The sequence below is a fragment of the Alosa sapidissima genome, chromosome 3 (genome assembly GCF_018492685.1).
Source record: "Alosa sapidissima isolate fAloSap1 chromosome 3, fAloSap1.pri, whole genome shotgun sequence".
Classification (NCBI taxonomy): domain Eukaryota; kingdom Metazoa; phylum Chordata; class Actinopteri; order Clupeiformes; family Clupeidae; genus Alosa; species Alosa sapidissima.
This window is the reverse complement of record NC_055959.1, coordinates 39,606,679-39,629,629: the sequence shown is the minus strand read 5'-3', so window position 1 is coordinate 39,629,629 and position 22,951 is coordinate 39,606,679. Positions and strand designations below refer to the sequence as shown.

The window sequence follows — 22,951 nt, the reverse complement described above, 5'->3', positions numbered from 1 at the left end:
GATCGCGTTGGGATTCTGCAGCCAAAGGTCCAGAGAAAAACCATAATAATCTATACAGGGACACAGACCAGTGTGTGTATAAGTGTGCGTGTTTGTGTATGTGTGGTCCAATTCCAGGAGTCAGGCGTGTGTGTGTGTGTGTGTGTATGTGTGTGGTCCAATCCCAAGGGTTAGGTGTGTGTGTGTGCGTGTGCGTGGTCCAATCCCAGGGGTCAGGCGTGTGTGTGTGTGTGTGGTCCAATCCCAGGGGTCAGGTGTGTGTGTGTATGTGTGTGTGTGTGTGTGGTCCAATCCCAGGGGTTAGTGTGTGTGTGTGTGTGTGTGTGTGTGTGTGTGTGTGTGTGTGTGTGTGTGTGGTCCAATCCCAGGGGTCAGGGGTGCAGCAGAGTGAGGGAGAGGGATGAACACAACAGGAGAATGTTGCATTATGGGCTGGCAGTCACTCTCCTTTCCACTGCTGTTCCCATGGAGACTTCCACTGATGTTTCCACAGGAGAGAGAGAGAGAGAGAGAGAGAGAGAGAGAGAGAGAGAGAGAGAGAGAGAGAGAGAGAGAGAGAGAGAGAGAGAGAGAGAGAGAGAGAGAGAGAGGGGGGGGGGGGGGGGGGGGGCATTTAATGGTCCATGTTTGTGCTAGACAGGGGCGGAGTCTTGGGTTGAACTGAACTGAGTTGCGGTGGTCTTGCTGTTGTTCTTGGAGCCAGGTCCTGTTCTGGGTTCCGGGTGTTGGTTCTAGGTCCTGTTCTGGGTTCCGGGTGTTGGTTCTAGTTCCGGTAGGTCTTCAGCTCCTCCACACTCAGAGACACCGTGAGGAGTCAGACTGGATCTGAAGACAGACAGACAGACAGACAGAGACACACACACACAGACACACACAGAGCGGAGAGGAGAGGAGCGGAGTTAAATCAGTGTTTGTGTTCACATAACGAGGAAATCTGAGGTCACTGAAGACGAGTTAACATGTACAGAGAGGACTTCACAGGGTGTGTGTGTGCGCGTATGTGTGTACGTGTGCGCGTGTGTGTGTGCGTGTGTGTGTGCGCGTGTGTGTGTGCGTGCGTTAGGGCTGGGTGATATGGCCAAAAAATAATAGCAATATGTTTAGTCTATTTCACGATATACGATACATATCCCGATATTTTGACATTTTCTCAAAAGGACTTAATGAATTCTCACTTTCACCATCTGATGTTTAAATGGTGCCAGTATGATGCAGCAGGCAGGAGGATGCATCCCTGGTTATTCAGCAGGGGTGAAGGTAGTTTTGAGTTCTTGCCAGTAGCCTACTGAGCTTCTCCTGGGAAAAGTGTGCATGCTAATGCTACACACCTAGTGAGTATATAACCTGGCATGGCCGCTACCTAGTGATCACCCCACGCAAATAAATGGCCAGGTTTTGACCTGATATGCATGCGATATTGCTTTATGTTTTTGGCACTCAAAAGTGTTAATCTGCCACTGATAAGTCTCCATATGAATGATGGTGGCGTACATCAGATAGAAGGTAAGGTATGGCGTGATGCGTGCTTCCTTAATTAGTCGTTCGGTTGATAAATAAGACACGGCTGCGTTTTCGTTTTGAGTCAGATGCACTCATAGACAGCAGCCTTTAAAATTTTTAAATCAATCTGGAGGGAAGCACGATAAAACATTTAGCACGATAAAAGCATGTGTGGAGAGTGAGATGTCCGCATTTGCGCTGTCGTTTTGAAACAGTCAGACGTGCACATAGACATAGACAGTAGTCCTTCAGCCTAATGCACAGATATCGCTGTAACTTTAATTTAAAGATCTCTTGGATTTCGCTTCGTGTAACCAAATGAGAACTGCTTCCATCTATTAACCTAGCTCATTGTTGAACAACACTATCCTATGGTACCCATAGATAGAAATGCTACCGCTGCTTTTGAACTTACTTCTTGTCTACATCTAGAAACTGCAAACTGCGATGTATCGAGTACATTCAGTATATCGCCCAGCCCTAGTGTGTGTGGAAGTGTGTGTAGAAGTGTGTGTGCGTGTTTGTGTGCGCGTGCGCGTGAGAAAGACTCACCCTTCAGACGAGGACGTGATGCTCTGCTACTTGGCATGATGATCGAAGGGAATGCTATTCTGAGGTGAAGAGAGAGCACATTACAGTACAGTTCTCAGAACATGCACACGCACGCACGCACACGGACGCACGCATGCACGCACTCAGAAAGAGTCAGAGTCAGAAAAACATAAGAAACACACACAAACACAAAATAAGAGGCCCACACACACACACACAGATCTGAGCTAGCTCACACGCCACACACACAGTTCACCAACCGCACACGCATTTCACCAACCGCACGCGCTTTAGGCATCTTAAAAACGGTGCATAAACACACCCTTAACACTACATGTTAACACTACAACTATTTCACACACACACCCTTAACACTACAACTATTCCACACACACACCCTTAACACTACACACACACCCTTAACACTACAACTATTCCACACACACACCCTTAATACTACAACTATTCCACACACACACACACACACTTAACACTATATACACATCCACTACAACTATTCCAAACTGTCCCGCAGTGTTCAAACCTTTAGGTTAGTGTTCCACAGTGTGTTTAAAGCTGTAGGTTAGTGTTCCGTAGTGTGTGTTTAAAGCTGTAGGTTAGTGTTCCGTAGTGTGTGTTTAAAGCTGTAGGTTAGTGTTCTGAGTGTGTGTTTAAAGCTGTAGGTTAGTGTTCCCTAGTGTGTGTTTAAAGTTGTATAGTATTCCACAGTGTGTGCTTAAAACTGTATAGTGTAAACCATCTCAAACAAATGTTTCACACACACACAGAACCTCAGGCTAGCAAAGACTGGTCCGGCACACGTCTGATTGGTGGGCAGCAGAGTTTATTGGAGCTGTGATTGGGTAGCGTGTTGGGGCGAGGGGCTGGTCATCAGGAGTGGGAGGGGCTTGCAGGTACCTGAGAGGTGGACATGCGGGAGGTGTCCTGGCGAGCGGTCAGGTCCGACGATGACACGTTAACGGGCGCGCCCCTGTGCAGACGCATGCTGACCTTACGCTCGCGTTCCACACCAGTCACCGGCCGAGGGGACGACGTGTTCACTGGAGGGAGGAAGGGACACACACAGGGTTAGGGATGTGTGTGTGTGAGCGAGCGATTGTGTGTGTGTGGAGGGAGGGACACAGGGTTAGGGGTGTGTGCGTGTTTAGTATGGGTGGGTGAGTATGTGTGTGTGTGTATGTATGTATGTATTTTTGTATGTATGTATGTGTTTTATGTATGGGCGTGTGTGTGTGAGATGGGTCTGAGTGACGTGTGTGTGTGTGTGTGTGTGTGTGTGTGTACCGGTGTGTGAGGTCGGTCTGAGAGGCGCGTGTGTGTACTGGTGCGTGACGTGGGTGTTAATGGGGTGGGACAATATTATATCGAGTATCGTGATGCAGATATATTTTATGACACAATATGTTGCAACGCTGTGACACTAAGTACTGCAATATATTTTTGGTAACACTTTATTTTAAGGTTCACATGTTAGCCACCAATACATACCTAATTAATACCTGTATTAGTGACTTGTAAGGCATGTGTTAGGCAACATTAACCATTTGTTAGGTGTGTATTCACAAATTTCTTGTTCATGACGAATTAGGCCTTTATTATTGATATAATCTTAATAATGACCTTGTGAGCCTTGATCTCTACATACTAATTAGTAGTAAGTACCAAAATAGAATATGCATAACCTAATGGTTAATGTTGCCTAACACACGCCTTACAAGTCACTAATACAGGTATTAATTAGGTATGTATTGGTGGCTAACATGTGAACCTTAAAATAAACCATATTTGTTTTAATTTCGGTACATTCATTTTTTACATGGCACAGTGTAAATTGGAACCCTGGAAAGTAGTCAACTTTCGTATTTGACAATTATGAGGCTGCAGACTAGGGTGTAACGACGCACCATGAAGCGGCTAAAAATCGACACAAATGGGTGAAGATTACAACCAGTTGAGATAAAAAATAAATCGCAATGACCACTAGCCTGGAAACCAGACTCTCTGACTTCGCAGAGAGTATGGCCTAGATCCATAGGCGTTTGTTTATTTCCGGGTGGGAGGGCACAGTTTGAGGTTTAAAATCATTGGAGTTCCTTTGAACCGCTTTGAACCAAATCACAAATAACCGACGTTTCGTCATACAGAGAAGTTTCTCTGCAGCACGCCCATAACAAGCACAGGTGCATCTTATCAGCAAACAATCACACGTTTCATCTGCGTAACTTTCGCCAAAATACATCACATAGTGTTTTGTGAATGTACCCAAGTCAAACTTTCATATAAATGCATAAGTATGTCCAAAGCGCCACTTTTAAGCTTGTATGCTTTGTCGTTTTCGGGTGAAATGACCTTTTGAATGGGATTCCTATAGGGCTACTACTTTTTTGATAAAATCGCGTCAAAATCGCTATTTTTCAAATACTATGAAGGCTCGACACAACAATGAAACTTTGATCGAAGTATCATCCGCGTCTCTACACATGAACTCGAGCATTGAGAACATTGTTGGTGTACACAGAGTTCTCTACACATGAACTCGAGCATTGAGAACATTGTTGGTGTACACAGAGTTCTCTACACATGAACTCGAGCATTGAGAACATTGTTGGTGTACACAGAGTTCTCTACACATGAACTCGAGCATTGAGAACATTGTTGGTGTACACAGAGTTCTCTACACATGAACTCGAGCATTGAGAACATTGTTGGTGTACACAGAGTTCTCTACACATGAACTCGAGCATTGAGAACATTGTTGGTGTACACAGAGTTCTCTACACATGAACTCGAGCATTGAGAACATTGTTGGTGTACACAGAGTTCTCTACACATGAACTTGAGCATTGAGAACATTGTTTGTGTGAACAGAGTTCTCTACACATGAACTTGAGCATTGAGAACATTGTTTGTGTGAACAGAGTTCTCTACACATGAACTCGAGCATTGAGAACATTGTTGGTGTACACAGAGTTTACTAAAAGAGGTTTTGAACAACTCACTTGTTTTTTCTGCTCGCTTGCCATCTTGCAAAATCTTTCTTTTTAGTAAACTATGTGTACACGAGTAATGTTCTTAATGCTTGAGTTCATATGTAGAGACACTGATGATGCTTCGATCAAAGTTTCAAGTTATGTCGAGCCTTCTTAGTGTTTGAAAAATAGCGATTTTGACCCGACCATGTAGCCTACTAAACTACAGTTTGACTCGGGTACGTTCGTAGCCTATTTCAAGTGACAAAATCTATGACTATAGTTTAGTTGACGATATAACATCCTACTCCACTGTGACTTCGTTCATGACACTCCTGTTAATAGGCTAAACTATTATTTACATTTGCTCAAAGATTTCATAAGTATAAGTCCTTTTCGCTCCCTACGTTGATGTATTCCAAGCGGTCCGCTTCAGGGGCGGGGACGTAGTAATTGAAACACCATCTGGCTACGAGCAATGAAAATGGCCCAACTCGAGGGGCAGCACCAAGCATGCATTTGAAAAAAAATTAAAAAAATCACTGCATGCAATTGGATAACACTACAACCAATGTTTACTGACCAATTCCGGACGTAGACGCAATTTGATAACACTACGACCAATTCTGGACATTTGGACACGTCGCAGCGCTGTCATCATCAGTTTAGCTTGCCTCTGGCCCGCCTATATCAGATACAGCGATGTGATTGGTGCAGCTCGGCTCCGCGGGCGATGTGATTGGTGTATAGCTAATGAGCATCATTACTAGTCGCCAGTCACTCGCTGAGCAAATTCAAATTCAGTTTTCGCGAGAACTGCAGGGTCCACCTACGTGTCGTGTGTGTGGGTGTGTGTGGGTGTGTGTGTGTGTGTGTGTGTGTACCGGTGTGTGAGGTAGGCGTAAGTGTGTCCTGTGTGGGGTATGTGTGTGTGTACCGGTGTGGGAGGTGGGCGTTAGTGTGTCCTGTGTGGGGTGTGTGTGTGTGTGTGTGTGTGTACACCGGTGTGTGAGGTGGGCGTTAGTGTGTCCTGTGTGGGGTGTGTGTGTGTGTGTGTGTGTGTGTATGTGTATATGTACCGGTGTGTGTATGTACCGGTGTGTGAGGTGGGCGTTAGCGTGTCCTGTGTGGGGTGTGTGTGTGTGTGGTGTGTGAGGTATAGTATAAGTATATATACTCTTTTGATCCCGTGAGGGAAATTTGGTCTCTGCATTTATCCCAATCCGTGAATTAGTGAAACACACAGTGAGGTGAAGCACACACTAATCCCGGCGCAGTGAGCTGCCTGCTACAGCAGCGCTCGGGGAGCAGTGAGGGGCTAGGTGCCTTGCTCAAGGGCACTTCAGCCGTGGATGTGAAGCCCTAATCAGTAGGCCACGGCTGCCCCTGCGTCCTGTGTGTGTGTGTGTTTACCGGTGTGTGAGGTGGGCGTTAGCGGCGCCGTGTCCTGTGTGGGGCGCGTGTGTGTGTGTGAACGCGCGCGCGCGCGTTTACCAGTGTGTGAGGTGGGCGTTAGCGGCATGTCGTGTGTGTGTGTGTGTATGTGTGTGCGGCACGTGTGTGTGTGTTTACCGGTGTGTGAGGTGGGCGTTAGCGGCGTGTCGTGTGTGTGTGTGTATGTGTGTGCGGCACGTGTGTGTGTGTTTACCGGTGTGTGAGGTGGGCGTTAGCGGCGCCGTGTCCTGTGTGGGGTGTGTGTGTGTGTGTGTGTGTGTGCACGCACGCGCGTTTACCAGTGTGTGAGGTGGGCGTTAGCGGCATGTCGTGTGTGTGTATGTGTGTGTGGCACGTGTGTGTGTGTGTTTACCGGTGTGTGAGGTGGGCGTTAGCGGCGTGTCGTGTGTGTGTTTACCAGTGTGTGAGGTGGGCGTTAGCGGCATGTCGTGTGTGTGTGTATGTGTGTGCAGCACGTGTGTGTGTGTTTACCGGTGTGTGAGGTGGGCGTTAGCGGCGTGGGCGGCGCCGTGTCCTGTGGGGGGCGTGGTCTGGCGGATGCGGAGGGCAGTCCTCTCGCCCCCGGTGCTCGTCCGTGTCGTAGACGATCCTCGCGCTCCCGCCGCTCACGATCAGGGTCCTCAGCTGCCCGGTTAGCACCCTGATACACACACACACACACACACACACACTGTTACTTATTTGCTCATCATCATTATTATACATAATGCATTACTACACAAAAGCCATCAGTACACACACACGGTCATCATCACTAGATCATGCATGCACACCTAAACACACACAAACTTACGAATTTGAGCATGTTTCAGTCGAACACGTAGTCGTAGGAGAAGCCTTGCACACGCACACACACACACACACTTACGAATTTGAGCATGTTCCAGTCGAACACGTAGTCGTAGGAGAAGCCTTGCGCACACACACACACACACACACAGACACACACACATAGAGACACACACACTTACGAATTTGAGCATGTTCCAGTCGAATACGTAGTCGTAGGAGAAGCCTTGTCTGTGGAAGAGGTTTCTGAAGAGTTGTCGGAGGTAGGAGTAATCCGGTTTGTCATCGAAACGCAGCGAACGGCAGAAGTTCAGGTAGGTGGCGAACTCCGCTGAAGACACACACACACACACAGTTAGCACAAAGCCAAAGTGCATGTGGTTCTTCTAAAGGTGTGTGTGTGTGTGTGTGTGTGTCTGTAACCTACATGGTGTGTGTGTGTGTGTCTGTAACCTACATGGGTAGCCCTTGCAAAGGACCTCTATGGGCATGTGTGTGTGTGTTAGGGGTGTAAATCACCAGTTTCATCGTGATTTGATACGATATTGATTATTTAAGCCAACGATTTGATTATTTACGATATTTCAAAATTTGCATGCAATGCGATTCGATCCTGGGGGTCTGTTGTCGAGGAAATTATTGATTTTGGTTCATTTTCATGTATTAAATAATGGCAAATATTATAGGCTAAATGGACGGGCAAATATTAAACACTGACTTTGGAATGAGGCGGGTTGCACAGGCACAGTTATTTCCCCCACTAACACGTCGTGTCAGATCGAACGTCGTTAGCCGACTGATCACAGGTGCAATCATTTTATTACTGCACAGTTCCCAGCGTCAGCGGAACCCAAGCCTGTTAAAACCTCTAGCTGAGGTGGTTCTATTGCGGAACCCAAGCCTGTTAAAACCTCCAGCTGAGGTGGTTCTATTGCGGAACCCAAGCCTGTTAAAGCCTCCAGCTGAGGTGGTTCTATAGCGGAACCCAAGCCTGTTAAAGCCTCCAGCTGAGGTGGTTCTATAGCGGAACCAAAGCCTGAGGTGGTTCTATAGCGGAGGTGGTTCTATAGCGGAGGTGGTTCTATAGCGGAGGTGGTTCTATAGCGGAGGTGGTTCTATAGCGGAGGTGAGCTAATAAGTACCGTAGGCCTAATGCAAACAGAGAGAGTTGCCCAGCAACGGAGTGAGTGGGCATGTGTGTGTGTGTGTGTGTGCTACCTACATGGGTAGCCCTTGCAGAGGACCTCTATGGGCATGTGTGTGTGTGTGTGTGTGCTACCTACATGGGTAGCCCTTGCAGAGGACCTCTATGGGCATGTGTGTGTGTGTGTGTGTGCTACCTACATGGGTAGCCCTTGCAGAGGACCTCTATGGGCATGTGTGTGTGTGTGTGTGTGCTACCTACATGGGTAGCCCTTGCAGAGGACCTCTATGGGCATGTGTGTGTGTGTGTGTGTGCTACCTACATGGGTAGCCCTTGCAGAGGACCTCTATGGGCATGTGTGTGTGTGTGTGTGTGCTACCTACATGGGTAGCCCTTGCAGAGGACCTCTATGGGCATGTGTGTGTGTGTGTGTGTGCTACCTACATGGGTAGCCCTTGCAGAGGACCTCTATGGGCATGTGTGTGTGTGTGTGTGTGCTACCTACATGGGTAGCCCTTGCAGAGGACCTCTATGGGCGTGCTCATCTTCTTCTCGCTGATGCGCTCGTACTTCTGCCTCTTGGTGGCAGCCTTGAGCCCTTGCCATGGCAGTGAGCCCAGGTTAAAGTACATCAGCACGTAGCCCAGAGACTCCAAGTCGTCCCGCCGGGACTGCTCTGTACACACACACACACACACACACACACACACACACACACACACACACACACACACACACACAGGTTACAGTAAGGTCCATGACACAGGTAAAATTAGTTTAAGTATAAGTATATATACTTTTTTGATCCCGTGAGGGAAATTTGGTCTCTGCATTTAACCCAATCGGTGAATTAGTGAAACACAAACAGCACACAGTGAGCACACAGTGAGGTGAAGCACACACTAATCCCGGCGCAGTGAGCTGCCTGCAACAACGGCGGCGCTCGGGGAGCAGTGAGGGGTTAGGTGCCTTGCTCAAGAGCACTTCAGCCGCGGCCCACTGGTCGGGGCTCGAACCAGCAACCCTCCGGTCCAGAGTGCTAACCAGTGGGCCACGGCTGCCCATTAGACACATAACTACAAACACACAGGTAAAATTAGACACATAACTACAATTACAGACAACTAAATTAGACAGATTGTGTGTGTATGTGTGTACGTGATGATAAGGATGGCTGGGTGTGTGTTTACCGATGCCCAGGTGTGTGTTGATGGAGGCGTAGCGGGCGGTTCCGGTGAGGTTCTTGTTCTCCCGGTAGGGGATGTGCTGGTGTGTGCGGGCGTCGCGGTACTTCTTGGCGAGGCCGAAGTCGATGATGTAGACCAGGTTGCCCTTCTTGCCCAGCCCCATGAGGAAGTTATCCGGCTTCACGTCGCGGTGGATGAAGTTCTTGGAGTGGATGTACTCGATCCGACTGATCTGGGAACAGGAAAACACACAGCTGCACTTCAGTTATGTTTCTGTGTGTGTGTGTGTGTGTGTGTGTGTGTGTGTGTGTGTGTGTGTGTATGTAGTGTATATACACTAGGGATGCACGATATAATGGCAACCGATAACTAAAAAAATTAAAATATTATTATCGTTCAGATAACAAAATTCCGGCCGATAATTTGCGCCGTTTTTTTTTTTTTTTAAGATGATCCTCCGTTTAACCTCAGCAGAGCGGCACATATAAACAAACTCTTCGGTGGGACGAGTAGATAAGTAGGCCTAGTCCTAACCATTCCAGGCAGGTCAGCTTCTGTTACAGACAGGTTATTAAAACTTTCATTCTGCTGCAGCAGGTTGTTCGCAACAGAGTAGATGGACACAAGACACAGTCCGAGGAGTTGCAGCTTTATTCAGTTGAAACTAAAAATACGTTTCCGTCACAAACTCTGATTTGGTCGCTATAGTTTTTTATCCCAGCTTATCTGCGTTTATCTGCGTTGAGCGTTTACTTCAGAGATATGAAAACGATTCATACACTGTCACTGGCAACTCTCTCGCAATTCACTGACGTCAGGTTCACTTAAAGCGATGTTTCGGAGTAATTTCACCCTAGGGTACTTTGCACCATGACCCCGAGCCAAACACCCTCCCAGAACCTTTTTTCCCTTGGTCGAACCCTGGCCGAGTAGTGTGATGGAACTTCCGTTTCTTCCGTGATTTGGGAAAAGCCCGTAAAAGTCCTGGCAGGAAGCATGCATAAGGATGTAGATCCAGGAATGCACTAATATTTTGTTCGTAGTCCAGTTTGCAACAATTATTAAGTATAAGTATAAGTATAAGTATAGGGAAATTTGGTCTCTGCATTTATCCCAATCCGTGAATTAGTGACACACACACAGCTAGGTGAAGCACACACTAATCCCGGCGCAGTGAGCTGCCTGCATCAACAGCGGCGCTCGGGGAGCAGTGAGGTGTTAGGTGCCTTGCTCAAGGGCACTTCAGCCATGCCTACTGGTAACCCTCCGGTTACAGGTCCGATGTGCTAACCAGTAGGCCATGGCTGCCCCACTAATTAGTTTTATTATTATTATTATTATTATTAGTTAACACTAAGTTGTAAACACTTCGGAAAAAAATATTTAAAACTGGATATACCAAAAAATGTTGATGTAATCGCTTCCTGCAAGGACTTTTACAGGCTTTTCCCAAATCACGGAAGAAACGTCAACGCAGCGGTATAGTAGCAGATAATCAGGCAAGTCTTATTTAAATAAACTCCTGGTGTACTTACAAACTTTCTAATGCCTCGTTATTGGACTAAAGGTCATAGTTGTACTACTGCAGAAGTTTCGTACCATTCAGGGCATTATTAGTGGGGTCATTTACGAGATAAAAGTTGGTTCCATCACGACTGCAGAACGTCATTAGTTTCTGACAGCGCTACTCGACCAGGGTTCGACCAAGGGAAAAAAGGTTCTGGGAGGGTGTTTGGCTCGGGGTCATGGTGCAAAGGACCCTAGGGTTAATTACTTCGAACCTTCGCTTTAAAGGAGCCACACATAGGCCTAGGCTACTGCTATTTTGTTGACTGCTGCATCATTGCGGACTATTAGGAGTTCACTTAAAGGAGCCACGCATGGGTAGCCTGACGAACCAGACCCACATTAAAATTGCGAATTCGCACCAATTGCGAATATTAAGAATGACTGACAACATTTAGGCTACAGGAAACAGGATTTTAAAGATCAGTGCCTACTTTATTTTCAGTCTATTCTATTTTCCTACATTTTGTTAATGTAAAATAATATAATACATTGCCATATTTGCATTTAGCCTATATCAAGTATCCTGCCAAATGTAGGCTAATTTATTTATTTGTGAATCCATCTATAGCTAAACCAAATATGCCCATGGTGACCTATCTGACCGCATACTGCCTAATACTACTACTAAAACAGTCCATTTCCTCTTCCACAAAACCCAACATGGGCTAATCAAGGATATATGTTTTATACTTTTAGTTTTTATTTGAAATATCTGCATTGATGGGGGCAGTAGGCAAACGTTAGGCCTACTTTCGTTTTGCACTTCAGCTTGTATTCGGTGTAAACAAACAAGCATGCGTGGAAGCCTGGAGTTGTGAGTAGCGTTCTACCTTTGAATAAAATGTCCGAGTATTACGGAAGGCTACTTTTGTGCTGGTTAGCTACAGCTATATTTTGCATATTGCAGCCAATACGTCAACTAGGCTAAAAGGCATGTTCCTTCTCTCACTGCATTCTCAGAATCTCATCCTGTTCCTCCTATATCCAATGAATTCGGTGGATAGAAGAACTAATTTCTTCAATCTTTGCATCTTGGCTGGCTAGTCTAACTTTCCGCTTTTTCCTGCGCGCTCTTGGATTTGATAGAAGCGACTACTAGCGAGTCACAACGCGAAACTGCTAGCGTTGATGGGAGGTGTAGTTTTTATGCTGCGACGTGATTCTATGGTTTGCACCAGTAATGTTTCTCGATGTTGCGGTGTATTTTGTAGACAAACACTGACATGGTTAGAAGTCATTCGCACCAGTGCGCCTAAATATTTTTTTGCACTCGCACGGCATCATTTTTACTCGCATGTGCGAGTGAAATGGGCGCACTGTAGAGCCGTGCATGTACTTCCTGCATATGTAGTGTGTGTGTGTGTGTGTGTGTGTCGGTCGTGTACGTGCATGCGTGCGTGTGTGTACCATCTGGTCAGCGAGCAGCAGGACAGTCTTGAGGCTGAACTTGCGGGAGCAGAAGTTGAAGAGATCCTCCAGACTGGGCCCCAGCAGCTCCATCACCATCACGTTATAATCGCCCTCAGCACCACACCACTTTATAGTGGGGATCCCCACTGCAACACACACACACACGTTATAATCGCCCTCAGCACCACACCACTTTATAGTGGGGATTCCCACTGCAGCGCACTCACGCACTCACACACACACACACACACACACACACACACACACACACACACACACACACACACACACACACACTCCAGGGCTTAAAATTAATTTTTCAAAATGGGGGGGGAATTCCCCCCTTAGGTTATTCATGTAGGGGGGATTCCCCCCTCAGGTTATTCATGTGGGGGGGATTTACACAATTTGGGGGGGAGGGGGGGTCGATTCTGATACCAAGTCAAGAATTGCGATTTCAATACTTCTTCGATACTTTTTTTAAAAATGTGTTTTATTTTGGGGCCCCCACCACCCTGACGTCATCAGTAATATATACTGTAGTGGGATCATTCACAACAGTGGACATCCTAGATTCTGCTTGACTCTCTCCACACACACAAACACACACTGAAAATGATAGCTTATGTGATATGTTTCTATCATATATTTTTTAATTCATATAGTGTATTTATTTAATAATGCATTTTTTAAAGTATAGCATTTTACTAGTAATTACTATAGTAGCTAAACATATTTAGTAATTTGAATGCCTCATATTGACGTTTAACCTATAACACTTAGGCATATCTTTAATGTGGTGTGTAGGTCCAATTGAGTGCACATTGGTGATGAGTAGGTGTAATTCAGTGCCTGTCACTTTAAGAAAATACCTGAGAGTAATTCTATGGAGTAATTAGCCCCCCTTCAACCTGACGGTTTTAGGCTGTAGTCGCTAGTGAAAAAAAGTTGTGCATAGTGCGGTATGTGTATGCAAATCATTATGTTTTCTATGTCATTAGATACAATAAATGTTCAAAAAACTAACAAGTCGAAGACAATCTTTCTGGGATCAAGTGTTGACGTGACCTGAGCTAGCAGGATAGTTACCAAGGAGCTCTTTCCAGATGTAAAAGTTTGCCATGGTAGCGTAGCCTATTTGCGTAAGCGCAAAGTGGTTCTCTCTCTCTCTCTCTGTCTCTCTCTCTCTCCGTGTGTGTGTGCGTCTGCATGAGGCTATGTTCAATTCAACTCGGTAGTTGATCAGTCCGGTCAATAGCACCGCATTCACGCCACTTAATGATTAGGCTATATTAACGTCATCAGACAGGCTGTAAAAGTGTATGCGGGAATTTCTCGCATTATGATGGCTAGAGTTGCGGGACTTGAACAAATTATGCGCAATACCCGCAATCCCGCAGTGAAATTTAAGCCCTGCACACACACGTTATAATCGCCCTCCGCACCACACCACTTTATAGTGGGGATCCCCACTGCAACACACACACACACACACGTTATAATCGCCCTCAGCACCACACCACTTTATAGTGGGGATCCCCACTGCAACACACACACACACACGTTATAATCGCCCTCAGCACCACACCACTTTATAGTGGGGATCCCCACTGCAACACACACACACACACACGTTATAATCGCCCTCAGCACCACACCACTTTATAGTGGGGATCCCCACTGCAACACACACACACACACACGTTATAATCGCCCTCAGCACCACACCACTTTATAGTGGGGATCCCCACTGCAACACACACACACACACACGTTATAATCGCCCTCAGCACCACACCACTTTATAGTGGGGATCCCCACTGCAACACACACACACACACACACACACACACACACTCACAGTTAGCAATGGACTATATAGTGTGTAAGGGATAATGTATTGTCCGCCGGTAATTATCAGAAAGTAAGTCCCGATGCGCAGCGGAGGGGTTTTGCTTCGACCTGAAGGGACTTTTCTGATAATTACTGACGGACAATACATTATCCCGCTTATTACACGGCTACTTGCCAAAACGAGAAAAGAAACCCAACACCTTTAAAAATAATTTTGCTACCGCTTCGTGTCTTCCGCTGACAAAATAAATAGTTCACCACACAGATAGAAATTGACAGTTTCAGGTGTTGCGTGGCAACATCTTACTAGCTTACTTTCCCTTTCAATGAAATTCCATTGCAATAAGCGAACGGATGTCTTGCGGAGGGATATGAAAGACGTTAATCAACCCGTTGCCATTGACAGCGGTGATTTATATAGATTTAACATAGGCCCGAACGTTGGGAAGGCCCATTCATGTGAATGGAACTTACTGCAGCACTCTGAAGAGCCGTGTAATAAAGTGTGTGTAACGCGTCTCACATCCTTCTTTGACCATATAAGGGAGTGCTTCCCCTGTGAGCTAACAGAGTGGTTGGGAAGCCCTGGAGACACTCACTGGAGGCTCTTACCCAACAACACACACACGGCTCTTATCCAATGACACACACACTGTACACACACACACACTGGAGGCTCTTATCCAATGACACACACACACACACACACACACAGGAGGCTCTTACCCAACACCACAGGACCAGAAATCTCCAGTGTTGCAACACACACACACGACACTCTGGTGTACATCCACTCTATGCCTATAGGATACCAGTGCACTCTAGCCTGGGTGCCATTCCGAACTTAGTCCCGCCCACAACATTTGAGATATGGAAGTTCGGTCTGGCATTGCTCCATTGTGGAGCAAGTATGCTCGCCCTAGATCAGGCGGACCAATCAAAACGGGCTTTACGATGGACAGGTGAGCAACAGCGCCTGGTCTATCACGTCATCTGAGCACAGGTTTAGCTTAGATTAGGCTTATGTTTGAAACAAAAACGCTGTGGCTAGAAGGATACCATACCAAGACACCATATGGAAAATGCATATTATTTAATGAGGTTTTATCACTGAAAACAATTATTTCTGAAAACCAAAGTTGAGATGTGAGAAAACTCGTGGTTTCACTTTCATCAAGGGAAAACAGCGCTGTTGCATTGCGACATGTTCCCTCGTTCGTTTGAAATCTCTGATTGACCACCTGTTCAAGGGATTTGCGACAGCCTTTCCCAGCTGTTTAAGATGTTTGTAGCATATTAGTGTTCAACATAATTATTTTTAAAAACGGAGGGGATATAGGCTATCCGTTTTTTCCTAATAGCCTACTCTACTATATATCTCTTAGATTTCGCTAATGAGTGTTGTAGGCTAGGAGTTATTGACGGCACTAACTTTTACAAAAGACCAGAAAACAATGTTAAGGCATTTGTGGAGAAGGATGTTTCATGTGTTTTCTTCCTACACCTCACGGTAAGCTATTTCGTTGCTCTGATTGGTTAGGTCTATCCAATTGAGTGCAAAGGCATTCCCCCCCTGTATCGGTTGAAACACGCCCCATAATTACGTCCCAATGGAGCAGTATCAGACTCATATTCTGACAAGAATTGAGTATGACTACGTCAGGCTAAGTGCACTCGCTCATCTTGTAGATCTTGCTCTCGATGTGCAGCTGGGGGTGTTTTGTCTTCACACATTCACACACACACTCACCTCCTCCCTGCATCATCTTGTAGATCTTGCTCTCGATGTGCAGCTGGGGGTGTTTGGTCTTCACACATTCCAGCTTGATGGCCACTTCCTCTCCCACTGAGATGTCCGTGCCTGGGGGCGGGACCAAACACTCGTTAGCCAATCACAAAACAATCACATTTAAAACCGGCCCATCACAGCCGGACACTCGCTGGGTGCTGTGTGTGTCTCTGTGTGTGTGTGTGTGTGTGTGTGTGTGTGTGTGTGTGTGTGTGTGTGTGTGTGAGAGAGACAGAAAGAGATCATAGGGTTTGTAAACCTGAGCCAGCTTGCCATAGGATTATAAAGCCGTTGGGAATTAGGGAAAATGAATAATAATTATTAATATTATTAATAATAATTTCTGTGCATTTTTAGAACAGTCAATCCACAAGTCATGAGCTCCCAACAACTCCCTTTACTCTGAACCCGAGAAGAACAGCGCGTGCACACACACACACACACACACACACACGTGCACACACACACACACCAAGGCCAACAACTCCCTCTGCTCAGAGCCTGAGAAAAGACAGGGAACATTCTCTCACACACACACACACACACACACACACACACACACAGCAACATTCTCTCTCTCGCACACACACACACACACACACACACTCATGAAGAATTCCTCCATGAAGCCCAGAAGGTGAATCATCTTCTCTGTGGAAGGAAACGCAACCACGAGGGAACCGCAACCACGAAGGAACCGCAACCACGAGGGAACCGCAACCACGAAGGAACCGCAACCACGAAGGAACCGCAACCACGAAGGAACCTTCAAGTGTCCACTAAGAACTATCACGAGGGAACCTTCAAGTCCCCACTAAGAACTATCACGAAGGAACCTTCAAGTGTCCACTAAGAACTATCACGAGGGAACCTTCAAGTGTCCACTAAGAACTATCACGAAGGAACCTTCAAGTCCCCACTAAGAACTATCACGAGGGAACCTTCAAGTCCCCACTGAGAACACAAAAGGAACCGCTTCCTCTTGAAGCAAAACTACAGAAAAGGAAGTTGTTCCTCTTGAGTCAGAACATCAAGACAACAGAACTGGCAGGTGTGTGTGTGTGTGTGTGTGTGTGTAAGGGGTGGGAGGCGGGGGGGGGGGGGTGTTTTGGGGGTGCCAAAACACTGACCTAAATAAAAATGACTGAGCATTAAAAACATTACCTAAGGCACTATGACATGGGACAGCACTGAGTTTGAGGTGTGTGTGTGTGTGTGTGTGTGTGTGTGAGTGAGAGAGGTCAGGAAGTGCTAAGGCATGACACAGGACAGCACTAAGTGATGGCGTGTGTGTGTGCTTGTGCTTGTGCACGTGTTGTGTGCGTGTGTATGTGTGTGTATGTGTAACAAATGGGTGTGCAGAGCCTGACCATCACTATAACCATGTAGAGCTCCACTCCCAGCTGGAGGTGTGTATAGAGAGAGATGGACTGTGTGTGTGTGTGTGTGTGTGTGTGTATGTGAGTGTGAATGAGAGAGGACAGGAAGTGTGTGTGTGTGTGTGTGTGTGTGTGTGTGTGTGAGTGTGAATGAGAGAGGACAGGAAGTGTGTGTGTGTGTGTGTGTGTGTGTGTGTGTGTGTGTGTGTGTGTGGTCAGAGAGCAGTCTCTACACAGGCAGGGCACTGAACTCGTAAGACGAAGGCTACTGTAGCCTCTACTGATGGTCACATCACACAAGACACGCGCACACACACACACACACACGTTAAAGGCCTCTTCATCCAGGCATTGCCACCAGCAGGGCATGGGGAGCACTTAAGCAGGAGCTGTTGCTGTGTTGGTCTTGGGGCTCAGCACAACCAGCTGATGAGGACTTCACACCTCCCCATCTCAAACACACAGTCTCTCAATGACTCATACACACAAACAAACTTTATTGACACTATGTATGCTTACACACACACCCCCTTTATTGACACTATGTACACGCATTCACACTTGTGTACACACACACGCGCGCACACCTGATGCTATCTGAGGGGACTGTTGACAGCACACCTGCAAAGGTTTTTTACCTCACACACCTTTCAGGAAACAAGAACACACAGCTGGCAAAGAGAAGACCCCTACACACACACACACACACACACACACAGCTATATAACCATACACACACAGAGTTGCCGAGGCAGACTGCACACACACCCTGCCAGATAAGGCCCTTACTGGAGAGCATCGGGCATTTCAGTGGCATAGTCACAGTGTTTCCCCTTAGCTGACTTCATGAGCATGTAACGTCATGGTTACAAGCTTTCCATAAACGACACACTTTGGCAGCAAACATGGTGTTTGAAACACCCATGCCGGACTATCTTGGGACGGAGGCACTCTGCCGTGGCCGTAACCAGTCCGAAAACGAGAACAACTTGGCAAATCTGACAGCTAATGTTACCAACAGGGTTTGTCAAGCACGGGCGGCTGTGACCAACGTTATCTAAAGCAGTACAAGACAATTACGTGTTATGCTATGTGAACTAACATTATGCTGTAGGCTCAGTGCCTCTTTCCGAGACAGACAAGACTCTAACGTTACGGTCAATCTTTTGGATGTTCCCAGACAGACAGCCTAGTTCTCAAACCGAGACAGTGACTATCCAGCCCCCCATCACTCCAGGGACAAGACGAGCAGCACTATGCTAGCTTCACGTTAACGTTCACTGACGGATGGGTGACGGTACCTTCTACTTTGATACCATGATAACGACAACCTAATCTTTACAGCCCTTTGCCATCTTCATCTAGCGTCTGATGTCGAGAGGCTAGTGACATTCACAGCTAGGCTGTGACAGCGCAGTTGTAATCTGCCAGAACTAGCTGGCTAGCATCACTATCTCTGTTAGATTCACAGCCTCACCCCTTTGGCTATCGACATTAGATAACGGACACATTAGATACATTGTGGAACTTACCAGGGTTCACAAAAACACAAGCTACATTTTGATCGACTAAAAATGCACAGTTCAGTTTTAACGCTACTCACCCAAGTAGATGTCTCCAAAGGATCCACTTCCAATTTTCCTGCCCAGCCTGTACCTGTTTCCGACCCGCAGCTCCATTCTGCTTTAGCAACGTTACTGTGTACCGTAAGGCCCTTGTATTAAGAAATACAATACAAATATCAAAGTTCGCTTGTCACCTTGAATGTTACCCTCTCTCGGCTGTCTAACTAACTGGCTGGTAGACCTACACACCCCCCACCCCCCCGACTCCCAAAAGAGAAATCGGTTCCTTCCTGAACAGAGCAACTTTCACCATTGCTTTTCTACGGAACGGATCGCGAAATCTCCGTAATATTGGTCTCAGGTGAAATGTTATAAGGTCTATATTATGATCTTCGTATTTTGGAGGTCATCATTTATTCTCTTTCCGAGGATGGCGACGGATTTGCGAGAGATCTACCCTGTCAGACGCCTATGTCTAGAACAGAACGCACTTTCAATCCTCTCTACAATGGAACAGTACGCAACATTACTGTGACATCACTTCCCCTGGTAACTGCGTAAATGGGAGGGATCTAGTCAGCGCTATTTTACAGACTATGGCTTTGTGTAGTGGTTTTTCTGTTGTGCTTCAGTTAACCTGTCTAATCTGAATTCAATTATTACATATTATTAAGACACTTGCAATGAGAGCAAATTAGGCGACATACACTTTGGCAAATAGGTGAGACAACAAGAACACAACTGTCTTGCAGGCCTACCAACAGGAATTCTGTCTTCCTAAAGCCCTACTCAAATGAATATAGCATAACATATTATTGTATCATTTGCATTATGAAATGCATGCCAGCAGTCTATTTTAATACAGGACATTAGAAAAACACAAACTAGGCTACTGCATCCAGCCTATAGGCTTTCAGTCCAGTCCTGATAACAGAGCTCCTGCCAGTTATATACAGACAAATGCAATTTCAGTAGCCCGTAGAAGAGAGAGAGTGTGTGTGTGTGTGTGTGTGAGAGAGAGAGAGTGAGTGTGTGTGTGTGTGTGTCTGTGTGTGTGTGAGAGAGAGAGAGGTGTGTGTGTGTGTGTGAGAGAGAGAGAGAGAGAGAGAGAGAGAGAGAGAGAGTGAGTGTGTGTGTGTGTGTGTGTGCGTGTGTGTGTGTGTGTGTGAGAGAGAGTGAGTGTCTGTGTGTGTGTGTGTGTGTGCTGCTTTAAGAGAGTAACTGGGTCAGCAGCTGCAACCGCATCAGAGCCACATGAGGGCCGGGACAGGGCCGCATCTTATCAAGAGTCAGAGTCAGCGTCTGTCTGACACACACACACACACATACACACACACTCTTTCTCTCTCACTCTCTCTCCCTCTCTCTCTATCTCACACAGACACACACACAGACACACACACACTCGTCTGTGTGGGAGTTCTGTCTGTCAGGACTGGCCACACCTATACCACTGTCACTTATTGGCTAACCAAAGATCACCATTAATCAATCACCATTAATCAATGAGCATATAATCACCATTAATCAATGAGCATATGATCCCCATTAATCAATGAGCATATAATCACCATTAATCAATGAGCATATAATCACCATTAATCAATGAGTATACTGTAGGATTATCATGAATTTACTATCTGGCAGCTCCACAAAAGAGGGTCCGTGCACAAGGGTTTGGGTTGAACTGATCTTTGTGCCAATAATGTCATTTTATACAGATCAAAATGTTAGTGGAGAATATATCTCATGTCTGGAGATTATATCTCACAGGCGTGTAAACTGTTAGCGCTGGAGATTATATCTCGTGTGTAAACTGTTCTTCAGAACTGTAGTTTCCCCCACCCTGTGACAGTGTGTTTACGGTGTCCAGCATCCCACGGAACTCTGCAGTCACATTGTGTTCCGAGACCGCCCTGAACACGCCCACAGAAGCGCTGAAATTGATTTGAGAACTGTGATTGGTCTGCAGACGGCCAATCGCGGCGCAGTGTGGCTGCTGCACGTGGCCGGGCTGTTTTGATGGGTTTGCGTAAGCGCTGGTGCACATGCACTCCAACGCGCCGCTGAGCAGATTTGCTGGAAAGCGCTGCATGCGCTGCAGACGCGACCAACGTTTAGAAATTAGGCCATAGTGAGACAGGTTAAGATCGAACAAATACACACACACACACACACAACACACACACACACACACACACACACACACACACACGATATTAGAGAGAGATGAGGAAATGAGTGTGACAGTGACATTTTGGACTCTCTATATCCAAGAAATATAAACACTGTCATTTTTATCTCTACCCGTTCTGGAATATTTAAAAAAAATGATTACACAATTATAGAAAGTACAACTTCCATTGCATTCATTATTTAGCATTTTCTCTATAATTCCCAAATAAATGAATCCATGCTTCCAAAGGGTCTTTCTGAAATGCCATTTAAATGACAACAATGAAGAGTTTTGTTTGCAGGACAGAGGCTATAGGTCTATGCTATTTTATTCGAGCACCTTGTCAACATGTCAATCTCCAGGAGAGACATGTGAGGGAGTATTACTCAGTATTACTCAGGCCATTAGCCCCTAACAGAAAGCACTGTGCATCTTCACACAGAAGTTGTAGATAGATAGATATATAGATACTTTATTGATCCCCGAGGGGAAATTCAGGGGGGTCTCAGTAGCATACAGACATCACACACAACATGCACTTACAGCAGAAATGGTAAATATAAGTATAAGTATAAACATATAACCAAACTCCAGAGACAGTAGGAGAAAAACTAACAAAACTAAATACTAAATATACTATATAAATAAATGTAAAAAATCCAGTGTGCTTGAGGGTGATCAAGCATGAGACGCTTGTAGTGACAGGGCCTGTAGTTCTGTGTGCATGGTGAGGTGCTCAAGAGAGTGAGTGTCATAGTGAAGGTGCAAAAAGTAGTCCAACAGTAGTCCTTTAGTTATGTGTGCATGGTAAGGTGCTCAAGAGAGTGAGTGTCATGGTGAAGGTGCAAAAAGTAGTCCAACATTAGTCCAACAGTGCAACAGTGCAATAATAAGGTCTAGAGACCAGCATAAATAATATGGACAAATCAGAGAGTAAAGTATAATGTAGACAAGGTAAAATAAAAAACTATACAAAACTATGTCAGTGCAAGAACAGGTTGAGGTAATAGGGTTACAGCCATTCAGTATTGTAGCAGAAGCCATTGATCATGTGTGCTAATATAGCATGAAAAACAGTGTAGCAGGAAAACAGTAGTAAAAACATTAGGCTGTGGACATTAGTAAAACAGTAGTAAAACAGTAGTAAAGCAGTAGTGGGCAGTCAGTACTCAAACATGGAGAGGGTGGAGAGGCAGACAGACTAAGCAGAGAAGTCTATCTCTCCTCTTCCCTTTAGTGAAGCATTGAACAGTTCAATGGCCCTGGGGACAAATTACTTCCTCAGCCTTTTAGTTGTGCATGGCAGTGAGCGAAGTCTCCAGCTGACCACATTGAAGGACTGCAGCCTCCTCAGGAAGTACAGCCTGCTCTGCCCTTTCTTGTAGAGTGCGTCAGTGTTGGCTGACCAGTCCAGTTTATTGTCCAGGTGGAGACCCAGATACTTGTAGGTGCTTACCACCTCCACATTGACCCCATCAATGGAGACTGGTAGCAGAGCGGGCTTAGACCTGCGGAAATCCACCACCATCTCCTTGGTCTTTGTTGAGTTGAAGGTGATTGAGTTTGCATTGCACAAAGTTCTCCACCAGGCT

At 46.0% G+C, this 22,951-nt stretch overlaps 1 protein-coding gene across 3 annotated transcripts; it reads right to left on the bottom strand.

Moving 5' to 3' along the window:
• Positions 1 to 308: 308 nt before the first annotated feature.
• Positions 309 to 19,709, bottom strand: csnk1db (casein kinase 1, delta b). 3 transcript variants are annotated; one of them, XM_042086800.1, is made up of 10 exons: positions 19,222 to 19,709; positions 16,201 to 16,311; positions 12,594 to 12,742; positions 9,621 to 9,849; positions 8,936 to 9,106; positions 7,469 to 7,617; positions 6,969 to 7,137; positions 2,971 to 3,113; positions 2,053 to 2,111; positions 309 to 825 (listed from the first exon to the last, which is right to left on the bottom strand). In XM_042086800.1, the coding sequence occupies exons 1-9, from the start codon at positions 19,295 to 19,297 to the stop codon at positions 2,079 to 2,081; spliced, it is 1,230 nt and encodes a 409-aa protein (XP_041942734.1). In that variant the 5' UTR covers positions 19,298 to 19,709; the 3' UTR covers positions 309 to 825; positions 2,053 to 2,078. The 3 variants fall into 3 exon arrangements, 2 of the variants coding, with proteins under 2 accessions (XP_041942734.1, XP_041942733.1); XM_042086799.1 differs by having other exon boundaries at positions 2,053 to 2,106; XR_006030851.1 differs by lacking the exon at positions 2,971 to 3,113 and having other exon boundaries at positions 19,222 to 19,708.
• Positions 19,710 to 22,951: the final 3,242 nt, after the last annotated feature.